The sequence below is a fragment of the Stylophora pistillata genome, chromosome 2 (genome assembly GCF_964205215.1).
Source record: "Stylophora pistillata chromosome 2, jaStyPist1.2, whole genome shotgun sequence".
Classification (NCBI taxonomy): domain Eukaryota; kingdom Metazoa; phylum Cnidaria; class Anthozoa; order Scleractinia; family Pocilloporidae; genus Stylophora; species Stylophora pistillata.
In genome coordinates, this window is record NC_142520.1 from 36436241 (window position 1) to 36449877 (window position 13637).

General features: G+C 39.7%; 2 protein-coding genes and 1 pseudogene across 2 annotated transcripts in view; 1 reads left to right on the forward strand and 2 right to left on the reverse strand.

Moving 5' to 3' along the window:
- Positions 1 to 1633: 1633 nt before the first annotated feature.
- The window catches only part of LOC111347530 (long-chain-fatty-acid--CoA ligase 6), a 69602-nt gene continuing 57598 nt past the window's right edge, over positions 1634 to 13637 (reverse strand). Inside the window, 6 exon segments of the mRNA XM_088749457.1 lie at positions 1634 to 2057; positions 2352 to 2432; positions 3432 to 3483; positions 3711 to 3766; positions 3837 to 3926; positions 4413 to 4466. Of these exon segments, the coding sequence (XP_088605583.1) occupies positions 1911 to 2057; positions 2352 to 2432; positions 3432 to 3483; positions 3711 to 3766; positions 3837 to 3926; positions 4413 to 4466 (480 nt within the window). The 3' untranslated portion in view covers positions 1634 to 1910.
- LOC111320489 (uncharacterized) overlaps positions 4903 to 13637 on the forward strand; it is a 19204-nt gene continuing 10469 nt past the window's right edge. The window contains exons 1-5 of the mRNA XM_088751099.1: positions 4903 to 4999; positions 5958 to 6042; positions 6599 to 6696; positions 7660 to 7732; positions 8102 to 8150. The gene's annotated coding sequence lies outside the window, so the exon portion shown is untranslated. The remainder of the gene's footprint in view (positions 5000 to 5957; positions 6043 to 6598; positions 6697 to 7659; positions 7733 to 8101; positions 8151 to 13637) is intronic.
- Positions 9344 to 12851, reverse strand: LOC148739303 (uncharacterized; annotated as a pseudogene).

A 13637-nucleotide genomic window follows, 5' to 3' on the forward strand; every position in this document is an offset into this window, starting at 1 on the left:
TTTTTCTAGACCGGTCTAGATGCCGATCTAGATGGGAAAATCTAGACCGCTTTCAATATTGATTTCAGCCGATCAAATTCGTGAATTCGTTAGTTCCCAGTCCTTGTGAGACACAGCCATATAACAATGAGAGTTAAAGGGGTAAAATCAACTCATTTCTATCTTCAAATCAAAGCAAGGTAAGATGACAAGAACGTATATATGATTTAAATCTCCGCTCGTTGTGAAGGAAATATAAAGGGAGGGGTCAGTCGACGCTAACAGAGTTTACAAGGGGGGACTATAGAAATTAACTGCAAATAAAGGAGAATTTTAAGAAATCTATAGAGCCTTAGGAAATGATAAAATAGTTTTTCTGTTGCTAAAATCCTCTGTCCCGACCCTTCCCTTCCCCCTGGACGATATGATGATGACTGGAACCTCGTACTCCTGTGTCGTCTTCAACAGAGGGTTCGCCTTGTCGTCGCTCTTCACGCAATAGGCCATTTTACAGTTCTGTACTTAGTTGCCAAGCCTTTGATTCAGAGTGAGGCTTAAGGTGACCTTGTTGTGATAGAGACCAGTATCTAGTTAGCATGATAACAAAATGATTTACATTTGAAAAGCAGCAAGGTTTGTATCATAACAAAGTCACCTCTAGCCTCACTCCTGTTCAAAGGCTTTGCAACCAAGCACACAACTGTAAAAGGGACTATTGTTGTTCTTTGCGCTTTACTTTATGGATCTCAGGACTGAGTTGTCTTGGGCGACATTTTATTCATTACAATTGATTAAAGGCAGTTAATATATGAAATAAAACAAAAATAGAAAAAAATCGGACCAATATTAAAAGGGCGCGACTGAACGATATATCGCAAGCTCAACAGTGTAGGCATGCACAGTCATGACAAGATTTCGTGCAATTTCTGGTTCCCAGGCGGTGTCGTCTTATTTTGCGATTTTTCTATCGTATATGATTAGAGAAGCGTGAAAGACTTGTTGAAGATCGTCAAAACAATACAAAATGGTAAGAACGTGTTTATCTTTCCTTCAAATTTCGTTGCTGTTGATTAAATAGGAGTCATTTAACTGCTTGAAACTTTAATAAATACTGCAGATATCTCTTTTCTGAGAAGTATACACTGATTGTTTTCATTCCTACGAGTGCTAAAAGAACTCAATACATAATCAATTGAGTTGAGTGGGATGTGGAACAAAGAGGCTGAAGAGAATATTTTCGCGGGCTACAAAAGTGGGAAACATTTCTGTTTCACTACATACTATTTGGCTAAGTCAGTTAGTCCCTAAGGTAACCTTTCGTTTTTGCTATTTTCCGCTTTAATCAGAGAACTGTGCGCAATAATAAAAGAAGCATAAGGAAATCTTGGACAAAGTTGTAGGGAGAGTGTAATGCGGGGTATTTTTACCCACTCATAGCGCAAAGGGAAGGTGTAATGAGTGATCAGGAGCGACCAGAACGTGCGGGCGAGACGACACAGGTGCACGAGCCTAATGGAGCTTTCTCCTCCTGTGTCTGCTCTCATACACGCGTGTTGGTCGCGCGCGATTTTACTGATGCTTGGAGGGGAAGGGAGGGGCTTATATATCAGTTAAGCTGATATAAAAATTTATTAAAGGAAGGGGGTGTAACGTATTGTCTTCATTCACTACAAATAATGCGAAAGTACTTGTGAAAGTTAGGAATATTTCCTCCTCCATCTTTTCAGGTTTCACAATACAGATTACCTTTTTCAGACCAGCATAATTTTTGAAAATTTCTACGTTCATTTACTCAGCGGACACGAAGTCCTTGTATCATTTCTTTATGAACTATTGCTTGGGATCTGTCTCATTTCCTAACTATTTCTTGTAGCTTTTAAGAAGCGAAGTGTGTGGTAGCTCGTGATGGCTTTGTCATGCCTGTATCTGCGTTAGTTCTCAGCCACCACCTCTTCGTAAAGCCAATCTATTTCGTCTTTGAAAGTCTTGTGTATCTCTGAACGCTTGGCCTTGAAGGTGGGTGTAAGAAGTCCGTTTTCAATGCTAAACATGTCGGGATGAAGATAGATTTTCTTGACCTTTGAAATAAAGGATGTTACAGTAATATATTTTAGTTTTTAACACATGAATTTTATAATTTTTTTTCCATGTTCTCAAAATTGAAAGATTTTTATTTGGTACAACGAAGTTTGTTGGTAACCAAGGAAACTAAAAGGTCATTACCGTGTAAAGGGAAAATTAAAGAAAATTCATCCCAAGTTAAGCTGTCTTATGTACAAAAGCACTTCAAAATGGACTCCTTTCATTTAAAATTGGCATTCCCCGTATCTATCAGACATCATTGTATGTGACTAAGTAACGACATGTTGTACCCCCCTACCCTGTTCCAATAAATTCAGGTCTCCTTTTCTTCCCTTAGCCAAGATGTCTTCGAATATAACTTTTTTAATAATCTGAAAAAGGAAAGTCAAAGTCATGTGCTCGGTTAAATACACTTGCAAATAAGAAAAATGCTAGCTTTTAATGTTTTGATTATTATTGTATATTCAGGTGGTGGGGGAGGGCTAGGCCTTTATAGACTACGCTAGCATAAGTTTTGGCATGATTTGAGCGAACTGGCATAATTTCTGCCAGGTAGCAATGCTAGCCAGCATAATTCGCATATTTTGATAATTATCGGATCCTTTTTCATGCTACAATTTGATCATTGTTCATATCTACTCCCAAGCACTTTGTGACATTATTTGATGTTTTAAGTTTTAGTTCAAGTAGTAGCATTTGTAGTTCACTTTGAATCACTGAGCGGCGTCTGAAACGGTCTGAGCCCGGGTCTGAGGTGCACCGGAACCGTAAGTTACATGTTGGTCCCAGTACCTCTCATCAGGCAAGGCTACCAATTGCAAAATGGCGTCGGCCATGCCTGATCCGATCCATGCCAGACCGAAACGGCTTCTAATTAAAAAATGTATTTTTTGGACTTATTTGCAATTTTTTCAAACAACATAGTTTTAAAGAGGGCATAATTTGAAAAAAAGAGCATAATTTTAGCATGATTTCGCCAAAAAAAGCAATGCTACTAGTATAATATGCTACTTTTACTAGCATAATCTATAAAGGCCTAGGAGGAAGAGGTTGAAAAAAGTGAAAAATGAACTTATCTTTCAGCCATGGGAGGCTAAAAAAATAGAGAGAAAAAATAAAACAAGAAAGAAAAGCAAAAAATAGTTAGATGAAAAAGTAATGATATCTGGAGAAAATCAATTGGTGTTTGACCCCATTCGACTGGCTACAACCATGTTAACCTGTGGCTAGTTCAACTTGAGCTTGTACGGGGAAGCCTGGGGATAATATTACGGGTCTTACTTGTTTACACTTCACACAGAAGCTCTCACCTCTCAGGACCCCTCACCTTTAACCCCTCGCCCCCAACTCCTTTTTAAAGTATTTTTTACCTCATCTTGACAAAGCTGTTTCACATCTCCCTCGACTCCAGTTTTTTCGGCCCTGGGGCCCGTTTCTCGAAAGTCCAGGTAAAATAACGGACCCGAAGCCATGTTTTAAATTCAAAATTTTAAAGGATAAGAAAGCAAGTTCGGGCACCCAAACCAGTCCTTTTTGTTTCTTTAACTAATAGCTTTGTTTTATCATTTTCAAAACGTTTTAAATCCACATCTTGAATGAAAACAGAACAGCTTTACGGGCCCGTTAAGTTACCGGGACTTTCGAGAAACGGGCCCCAGGCCTCTAAGACTTCGGCTTCCGGTACGATAATAGCAACTAAGAAGGACTGGAAAGGGAGAATGTGTTAATCCAAGCTGCTAAATAATTTCAATGCTTAAAATGTTATCCAAACAAACCTTAAAGCTGTCTCCAATGACAAAAGCTTGCGCGAAAAACGGACTGCGTAGATAAACATTCTGGATTTTCTCCGGGGCAATGTACTCTCCCTGTTCCAGAAACAAAAAAAATTGCCTTTGTAAATGAAAGAAAAAAATAAATAATAAATAAATTAATAAATAAGTAAAAAAGAAAAAGAAGTGCCACACGAGGTTGAGACTGAGAAAATACCTGAGTTTCTTGAGAGGTATCGAACCCAAACCTTCGCGAATTCGGATTTCGCGTTCTGACACATAATTTGTTAGCTACATGGTATTGAATGGTGAATTTCAAATGGTCAATTAAGTTCAACTGAACATATTTCCTTATTGGACAGCCGAACAAAAAATATCATTCTTTCTTATACTGTTGCGCTTCACAAGTGTTGGAAGGAAATCCATTCAAAAGAACAACACAGAGATGCCAACCTCTGGAAATTGGACTGAGATCTTACAACCGCTTCTAAGACATTTAGAAAGCTGTAACGGAATACAAAAAAAGGGAAAACAATGTTTGTATGGCAATGATATGCAGCGACAAAAATATAGTATTCTTACCTGGGAAAGCTTAGAAATGTTTTTCTTTCTATCAATGATTTTCAAAGTTCCATTCTGCAAAATAGGGCAGTTTGCCTTTAGCCTTGATAAAAACATGGGGATGCCACGCATGCAAGAGTTGTTGAACCAACTGATGTTTCATTTTTTATAAAAGAAAAACAGTTTTAACTTTCAAAAGATTTCAACGAAAATATCGTTAAATGGAGAGCTAATTGAAAAAAAGAAAACCCTTCCCATTCATCTGGAATAAACTCAGTGTCTTGTGGTCTATTGTCACTAGTTTCTTAATACTTTTAGGAACTGTATTCATTAGTCTCATTTGCAGCCGATGTTTGGTCTCGTCACGCAACACACTTTCTTCGTCCCATTACGTGACGAGGGCAAACAACGGCTGCGCGAACGTAAAAAAAAAATGAGCCCAAGAGGGGTATGTTTAGGGTCTTGCTCATATAATTAGTGCAGCCCCTCAGGGATGAGGTGAGATTTGCCTCGCGCCTATAACCTTTAGATAGACACATGCTGTTGATTCTCATTCTAAAGTTGGCTTCTTCAGTTTACAAAGCAACTAAGCGGTTCAAAGAGTCGTGGTAAGTACGATAATGAATTTTTCATGAATGTGCTGATGGGCTAATGCGACATCCCACTAATTTTATGATACATATTTAAACGCCTTTATGACTAGAGCTGATCTTACATAAACCATTTCTGCTTTGATTCACATACTGACACATCATTAATTGCTCTAGAAGGACGTCGCTCTGAATACATTCCCTCTATATTTTGAAGATTTTTCGTTTCTCAAGAAGAACAAATCTCGTGCGCATTAAAATCAGTACCTCTGCCGTGTTGAGTCAAATGATTCAAGTTCGTTTCATTCATCATATTTACCAGCGCTTGGACAACATTCAAACGCCAGTGGAAATCTTCTCAAATGGACGTGCCTAATCTGTGCACGAAAAAACGTCCTTAGAAGTTTACAATGTTAAATGTACACATTGCGTCACGCGCACGGTCCTTTATTTTCGGCAAAACGAATGTTCAGATTGAGAAAGACGGAAACCATTGTTGGTGCTCACAATGTAAGAATGAGTAAGATAGGGAAATTCGAAATTGAAATTTATTTTTGATGAAAATGTTCATCGCACTAGCAGGGATTCTTCTTCCTACAAAATCTCCGTTTGGTCACGTCTCATGTCTCATAGCTTTAACCGTCCTGAATATCTTAAGGTTCTTCAGTGTTGGCGGTAACGCAGAGTATGTACAAATCGCACAATATTGATACATTTCAAATGAATTCAAGGCGGGAAAACCTATTCTTATTTACATAGGTTTATTTTGTGCGCTTAGGAAAGATGGAGAGTGATCATGATTGATATTCAGGTTCTTAAACGACAGTTTCTGCTCTTAACAAATCGAACTTTAATCTTTGCAATTAATATCTGTTTTTCCCTTTTCGGTTTATCAGTTTGTTTACTTATTTTTCACACGTATCAAGTTTTCACGTCATTCTTACAATAGTTATTTGCATTTATGTTTGTTTTGCAGAGAAAGTTCCATTTCAGTTTCTCACTTTTGGTTTCATTAGTCATACGACAAGAATATCAAACAAGACATGCTTCATTTTTAAAAGGTTAGTGGTCAAAATATAAATTTAGAAAGAATATTTTCCCGCTTTATAAAAGTATAATATTTTGGACTTAACATTCAGTGGCAGAAGATTAAAGAAATAATCTTAGATTTTGGCAAAGATTTGTTACTAAGATTTGCCTTAAGCTTATCATTATTTTCAAAATAAAATGATTAACTCAATCATAGGCCTTCAAGTTCAGTGATTTAATTAATAGCCTTCTTTCTAAATGTTCCAAATGTCACTGTAGATATTTTTAGAGAATGAAGTGTTGTGTCCAATTGACACCGTCAAGCTGATAAGTTTCTTTATTCTCCCAAACGGTTGGTTGAAGAATATATTGATACTGTAAAAAGAAATTGCACGTTAAACAATTCTTAAGTGTGCGAGGCTGGCAGTGAAAGAGTATAAGCAGCCACACGATGTATGAATGGGAAATTTTATGTAAGAAAAACAAAGATGTTATGTTTTTAATGCAATCACGAGGAAGTTGAAAAGAACTTAGTTGTGTTTTAGGTTTTTGTGATGAATTAAGCTGTTACTCTTTTTTTTCGCACAGATAGTTTTTGCAGGAAAAGCGTTATTTCAGTTTCTTACTCTTGGCTTCCTCAGTCATAGGATCAGAATACTAAACAAGACACACTTCCTTGTTCAAGGGTAAGCAGCAAAAATAACGAAAAAGTTAGCTTGAATTCTTTTCACCTTAACAAAAAAAGAAGGAAAAAAAAAACTGTCGTCGCCACCTAAAATCCAAAACTGAAATCAAATTCAAGAACAGCAAATTAGTTCTGATGTTAAAAGGAGCCAGACACAATATTTTTCAGTAATCACCGTGAGCGAAACGGAAAGTCGTGTGGATACATCTCAGACCAAGAAACTATCAACTGCGGTTTAAAAACTCGTCGCAGACATTTTGTGAGATTTTTTAACTGATTAAACTCAGCACTTTGCTGTCACACGAGCTGCTTGCATTACGGCTTTCGGTCTCACCACTCAAACAATTAGGACTATAAACAACGCGTGTTTATTTTTAAAAACGTAAGCTACTGAAAACTAAATTAACTAATAATTATTCTTTCCTCGATTTCTGTTTTAAATATATATTTCGTCTTAAAATTTGAGGAGATTCAGTGAAAGAGGAGTTTTAATTCCAAAAAGTCTATTATTAGTTGTGGAGACCTTCCAAATTTGAATCAATTTTTGATTTGATAGCAAAACACTTCAACCCTTTGAATTTATGATCTTATCAGGAATTCTTTCCTCTTGCTCCTCCACATTATCTTGTTAGTCAGTGGGGAGAATTTGGTGTTGCTTCAAGAAAATACCCTCAGCTGATGTGTATTCTTGCCGCCTGTTCACTGAATAATTTGTTCATTTTGGAAAGAGAAGCAACATGTACCTCACTTCAATTTGTAACTCGAAGGTTTTAAGAAATCGGACAAAGGGCATTTGTAAACCACCAGACTTATATCAATGATACGCGAGCTCCACTTTGTATTAAGATATCTGTAAAAAAGGCGAACTGAAATGCAACTTCCATACCTCCAAGGTTTTTATAATGATTAGTCTTTACCGATGATTTTCACATTTGAACTCTTTGCATTCTTCGTTGCTTTGCAGAGTAAATTTGGAACCAGTCTCTTGATTTTGGTCTCCTACCTAACCAGATATCTTTTTTTTATTTTTTATAAAGGTGAGCTACTAGATATTTATTTCAGAAGAAATAATGCGCTAAAACGTTTAGGATTGAAACTTGCTAATAATGAGATAACGCCTTCTGAATTACTCTCACCACTTGATTACTGTATGATATATCGATATCGTAAGGAGAAGCTACATGTTCATCACTTCTGTGATGATGGAAAATAAGCAGATCCCATATGTTGTTTAACGAATCCTATGGGCAACCTAACAAACCATTTTTCTTCCATCTTATATTTGTTTTTATTATTTGGTGATTTCTTATTATCAACAGCGTGAGTAAAACTTTCTTAAACTAACGATTTACGTCTGTTTGTCTAAGACAGTCTCATTACATTTTCTTACTTTTGTTTTCATTAAGCACACCATCAGGATCTGAATAAAAAAAAAGGCATGTTCTGCTTCTGAAGGTGAGCTGTTTTTTTCTTTTTTTTAATTTTGACATTTTCATGACTTCTTAGTTCCATTCTCTACGAATGACACTGATCTCATTATTTCACCAAACAAAAAATTTCGAGAACTTAGTATATGAGTTGTCGAAGTAACGCGAATGTGATTGAATGAAATGAAAAGATTTTCCTTCGTATCAAAACCAAACCGTTTTATGGCAAGTGAGTGCTTGAAACACTGTGTAAAATCTTCGATCTTTGCCCAGTTATATGCTTCATTACCATCATAATCTTTTTAGTTTTGAAAATAACCGTTGAGTACTCATTGTAAACATTTCGATGTTCTAATTTCATACATCTCTAATTAATAAAGCGAGTTTCTGAAACTGACAAATCTTTATCTGCATGGAACACACAGTCAGAAATGCCATCACAAATCTATTCATTTGGACACAGTTTAATGGTTTCACACTTCGTCTTGTTGTAGAATGTAACTTTTCTTCGTTGGATTTCTTTCTATTAAATTTTTCACCGGTCATGTATGATTTCGGGAGGCGGATCACGCCTCACACTGGTTCATAAATTCACAAATCACGCGCGCCATTCTATAAAATTCAAGTGTCGCAAATTAATTTTGGCCTTAATCACGCGTCACTTGTACACCACTCACCATACCAGCTCCTTTTGAAAGTCTGTTTTACAGCTTGTGTTTGATACTGCTAAGGAGTACATAAATATCAAACATAATTGAAAGTTTTGCGTGACTATAAAGACCGGTTATTTACACTAGGTCTCACCCAAACTGCGGCTTTACGCAAGCAGCAGGCCCCAGGGTGACGGAAATGAGACCAAATAGTCTACTAGGTTCCAGAACTTCGTTTTGTTTTACTACGAACAACGTCTCCTTCTCCTTCTCTCTCTCTCTCTCTCTCTCTCTCTCTCTCTCTCTCTCTCTCTCTCTCTCTCTCTCTCTCCTCTCTCTCTCTCTCTCTCTTTCTCGCTCTCTTCTCTCTCTCTCCCCCTCTCCACTCCCCTCTGTTGTTTTATTGTTCAAATCATATCTCACCTATCGCAAATTAACCGGATGTCAAATTCATATTAATCAATCTCTGACACACTCCCCTGTTTTTCTCCAACTGAGAAAAACATTAGAATTGCACACTCGATGAATTTGAAATTCAATAAACAAAACAGTTCAGTGTTCCTAGATATCTTTAGTGGTCATCAGCGTTCGCGTCTCAAATGCGATAGCGTCCGGCTACTACTGCATCCCTTTTGGGCTGAATGTTGGGGCTTCAGGATTGAGTTATAGGGGAGCCTGTACATTCTTCCCATCACAGGACAGTTCCAATGGATAGATGTGCTGTAGGGTTCGTTCGGATGTTCCTTTCCCGCTCGAAGTTTTTCAGCTCGAACGATTCCGTCTCGTCCCAAAATCAGATCTTCCACGATTCGAATTTTCCTTTTGTTGCGATATCGTTCCTCGTGCTTGATGATGACCGCTTCCCCTTTTGCTAAGGATGTATTTCACCTCTTGTGCTTCATTTGGTATCGTTCGCTTTCCTTGTATAACGATTCGGTTGTCCATCTGGACCACAAAGCCTGCTTGCAATTTTGCAGATTCTTAGCTCTCATGCACGGATCAATTTATCTTGGCTGTTGTGGTTCCAGTTCTGGTAGTCTATTTGATCGGAGAAATAACAACGAGTTAGGGGTTAGCACCGGTAACTGTTGTCGCCTTCAAAATAACTGAAAGGGCGGTTGTTCAAAGCAAACTCCACATTTAGGACGACTTCACATAGTTCTGTCCGGGTCAGCTTTCCGCTTCCGATCGATCTTCTTGATTACAGCTATTTTCACACGTCCAATGACGTGCTCGAACTGTCCTCCCCACTAAGCGGCGTGGCTAAGGTTGAATTGCCACTTGATGTTGATATGTGCCAGGTAGTCTTGTACCTTCTCGTCACGCATAACTTGTTTGAGCCACTTCTCGTTGCCGACAAAGGTTTTTCCATGGTCGGAATATCTTCTCTGGACGAACGCGGTGCGCCATTTTAAACTCCTAAGGTATTCACTGTTCTCTAAGTTTGGTAGGAGTTCCAGGAATAATTTACTTGTTAGACTGCATCTATACAATGTAAGATTGGCCTTTCCTTATATTTTGGGTCTGTACTTTATGGATCATGCAAAATCAACCCCGATAACTTTAAATAGGGTGCCCCTCTTTGTACAGTTTGTAGGATGGAGTTCCAGAGGGCGGTGTTGCCAGTGCCATAGCCTGGCCATACAGGGGCGTAGCCAGGATGTTTCAAAGGGGGAGGGGGGGAGGGTCACAGAGGCTACTCACCATCTACACCGCTGCTCTCCCGCGTATATCAGCGGGCTCAGTCGTATTATCGCGGCATGAAAACTCATATCAATGACTTTTACGGCCAAGATATTGTCATGGCATTTTCGCCACCTGAATATTGTAGGTTGTTTGCTCTAAAGAAGACCTAACAAGGTGGGGTCATGAGCACTCCAGGACCCCCCCTGGCTACGCCCTTGCCATAAATTCTTCCTCTACTGCCCAATATCCTGTCTTGATTTCTCTCAAATTTACTTGTAAACGATCTTCTCGAAATTTCCTGCACCAATTTGCTGGCTGTTGAGCTCCCTTGATCCCGAACATTGTCTCCTCCTCTATTTCTTCAGTTGTGAGGGGACATACAAATCTCTGTTTCCGGGCGGTTCTTGTGTTGTGGAGGAATCTCACGATCCAGGCATTTACTCGCAACAAACGCCACAGTTTGTGCCTCTCGAGCAGCTCATCTAAAGGTGTTGTTGCTCTCTGTTTTCCCTACCGCCAGAGCAAACAACTCGCGCGTTTGTTTTACTTCTTCCGCTTTTGATTATTGAGGTGATGTTGCATTAGGTCTGGCGACTATTTCTGGGGTTGGGATAGCCAGCTTGGTCCCCGGCACCAAAGAGTTCCCAATCTGCTCACATCCCCTCCCCGGCTCCCTACGTCCTCTGGATTCTCTTGTGTTGGTACTTACCTCCAGTTGATTTGTTTTTCTTGGATCTTCCTCACTTGATTTCCGACGAATTGTTTGTACTCGCCGTTTCCACGGATACAAGCTGATCTAGCGCTGAGCTTTTGTGCTATCCAGCTAACCATAAAGTCTTCTAAGGGAAAAACCCTCTAGTTTACCAGTCATATGTCCAGCCACTAGTTCTAATCGGGGAATCGTGAGTCCTTTCTTCGCGAGCTGCAGAAACTGCAGCTGAGACTCCTTTCCCGCTTGCGTCTCCGAATGCGTGTAAGTCGGTCGTTAGGTTTTCTCTTCATATTTCACTACGTTTCTTCGCGCATTTACGTGCTCTGGAAGACCCTGCTCCCATTTCCGCTATTTTACTTGTCAGTCACAAAGTAAAGGTGCTATTCAACGCGATTAGTATGTCACAGGCGTCTGTGTAGAGCATTTCTCCAGAGAGGGTTACGGGTGAAGCTAGTCTGAGTGTATCTTAAAATGTTGCGACTTTTCATTTGATGTCCCTTTTTGTCAGATCAGCCGTTGAGGTCGGAGAGTTGACCTAAGTTTCATCCTTGTCTTTTTCCCATTTAGGGTACCCAGTTGTTGTTTAGCGTAACTCTGACTTTCTTCATCTGAGGTCATAGTTTCGACGTCCAAATCCAGATTATTGGATTCCCACTTTTGCAGTTCCGAGGTCGTCTGACCAAAGATTTTTGTGGCGGTAATCTTGATTTCTACCGCTTGTTTTCTTGTCTCCCCGCCACTGATCCAATCATCTATTTACATACTGCGCTTTACCTCCTCTACTAGTTCCGGGTTCACCATTTTTTATTGCTGTAGGTGTTGTTTTATAATTGCAGCGAGGAGGAAAACATAAGGTGCTAAACCAAAGAGTACTAGAGGGAGTCGCAAGGTTTCTATATGCTTGCTTGCCAGATCTTTTAACCAATGAAACTTAAAACATCTCGGTCTTCTCTTTGGACGCGAATTTGCAAAAATACTTGCTTTAAATCACCGGCTAATGCCATGGGATAGAACCTATTTCATATAAACACCTTCCAAACGTGGTTCTGTAGCGGAGGGCCGATTTCTAGTCACTCGTTGAATGAGGGAACACTTGCATTTGCCCTTGCGGAGGCATCATAGACAAACTCAGCGTTCTCACGCACGGCCGCTTTATGAGGACTGTAGAACTGTCGTCCGTCCCTTACTACCTCGTCGGCGCGTTCTACGAACCCTTGACGCAGTTGACTCTGAATAATGTCGTTATACCTTTCACCCTCACTTTGTCTCCGTTACTTCTGCACAAGATTTTTGATACGTTTCAAGCTCTCTGTGTGATTGTTCCGTAGGGGAGGATGATTCCCTTTCAATGGTACACCTGTCTTGTACCAGACTTCTCGACTCATGGTTAGCTGTTCTTTGAACTCTTCGCAAACGGCTTCGTGGTCTCCACTTGGTTTTTCCTCTAGCCCCAGGGCGTCTAGCTTGCACAATTCTTCGTAATTGATTACGGAGGTCTGCGTTGAGAACATGTTACTGAGATCAAACCTCGTTCAGGAGACATGACTGTCCAGCGTAGCTTCATATATTCTGCTACTGGTTCTACCAGGTGCTCAACTCTTGGTCTTGTTCCTGTTTCGATCTTAGCGTATTCTTTTGTTCCAAGGATCAGATCAACTGGCCCCATCGCCCTCTCGTTGTTGTTATCATTTGTGGTCATGCCCCTCAAATGAGAAAATTGCGCCACTATATCTGTGCATCTTAGGTTTTCCGATGGCAACAACTCTATATGGTCGACTTTGCTTAGCTCGGCTTCTAAGGTGAATTTTCCGTCTACGCTTCCAGTTTGTTGGCCACAGATATCTTGTTTTGTTTGAAGTAACAAACATCACTTCAATGCGCATGAATTGTTGACGGATGTGACGCATATGTTAACAGTTCAGAAGCGTTGATGAGGCGTAGGAACTTCTGGCTCCCGTATCCAACAATGCTCGATACTTAAAACCATTCATGTCATCTGTGACCATGTTATACACCATTTCATTTCCTTCTACGCTTGTTGTGGTCAAATTACATCTAGAACGGTAACCATGCTTCACAAGTCCCATTAACCTCTCTGATATGTGGTTTCAGTGGCATTGTTGTCCTTTGTTCGTCCTTATTAGCCCTCTTGACGGGTTGTTACTTTACCTTAGCCTCTTCCAGTTGTCGTTGGAGTTCTTACTTCATCTCCATTTGCTCTCTTTTCAATTTAAGCTCATCTTCACGAGCACGGGCTTTCCTCTCTTCTTGGTCCTTTTGCTCTCGATGTTCGATATCTTCATTTGCTTCTACTAGCCATTTCTCCGGTCACAAAGTTTCACGGTCAGCCTCGGCGATCGGTTCTTCAATGCTAGGACTCCATTTTCCAACCTTTTCTGCGCCTTTGCTGGCGCCGAACATAGCCTCTGCTCGACTCTTAGCTTGAGGACGTCTTCTTCTTTTACTA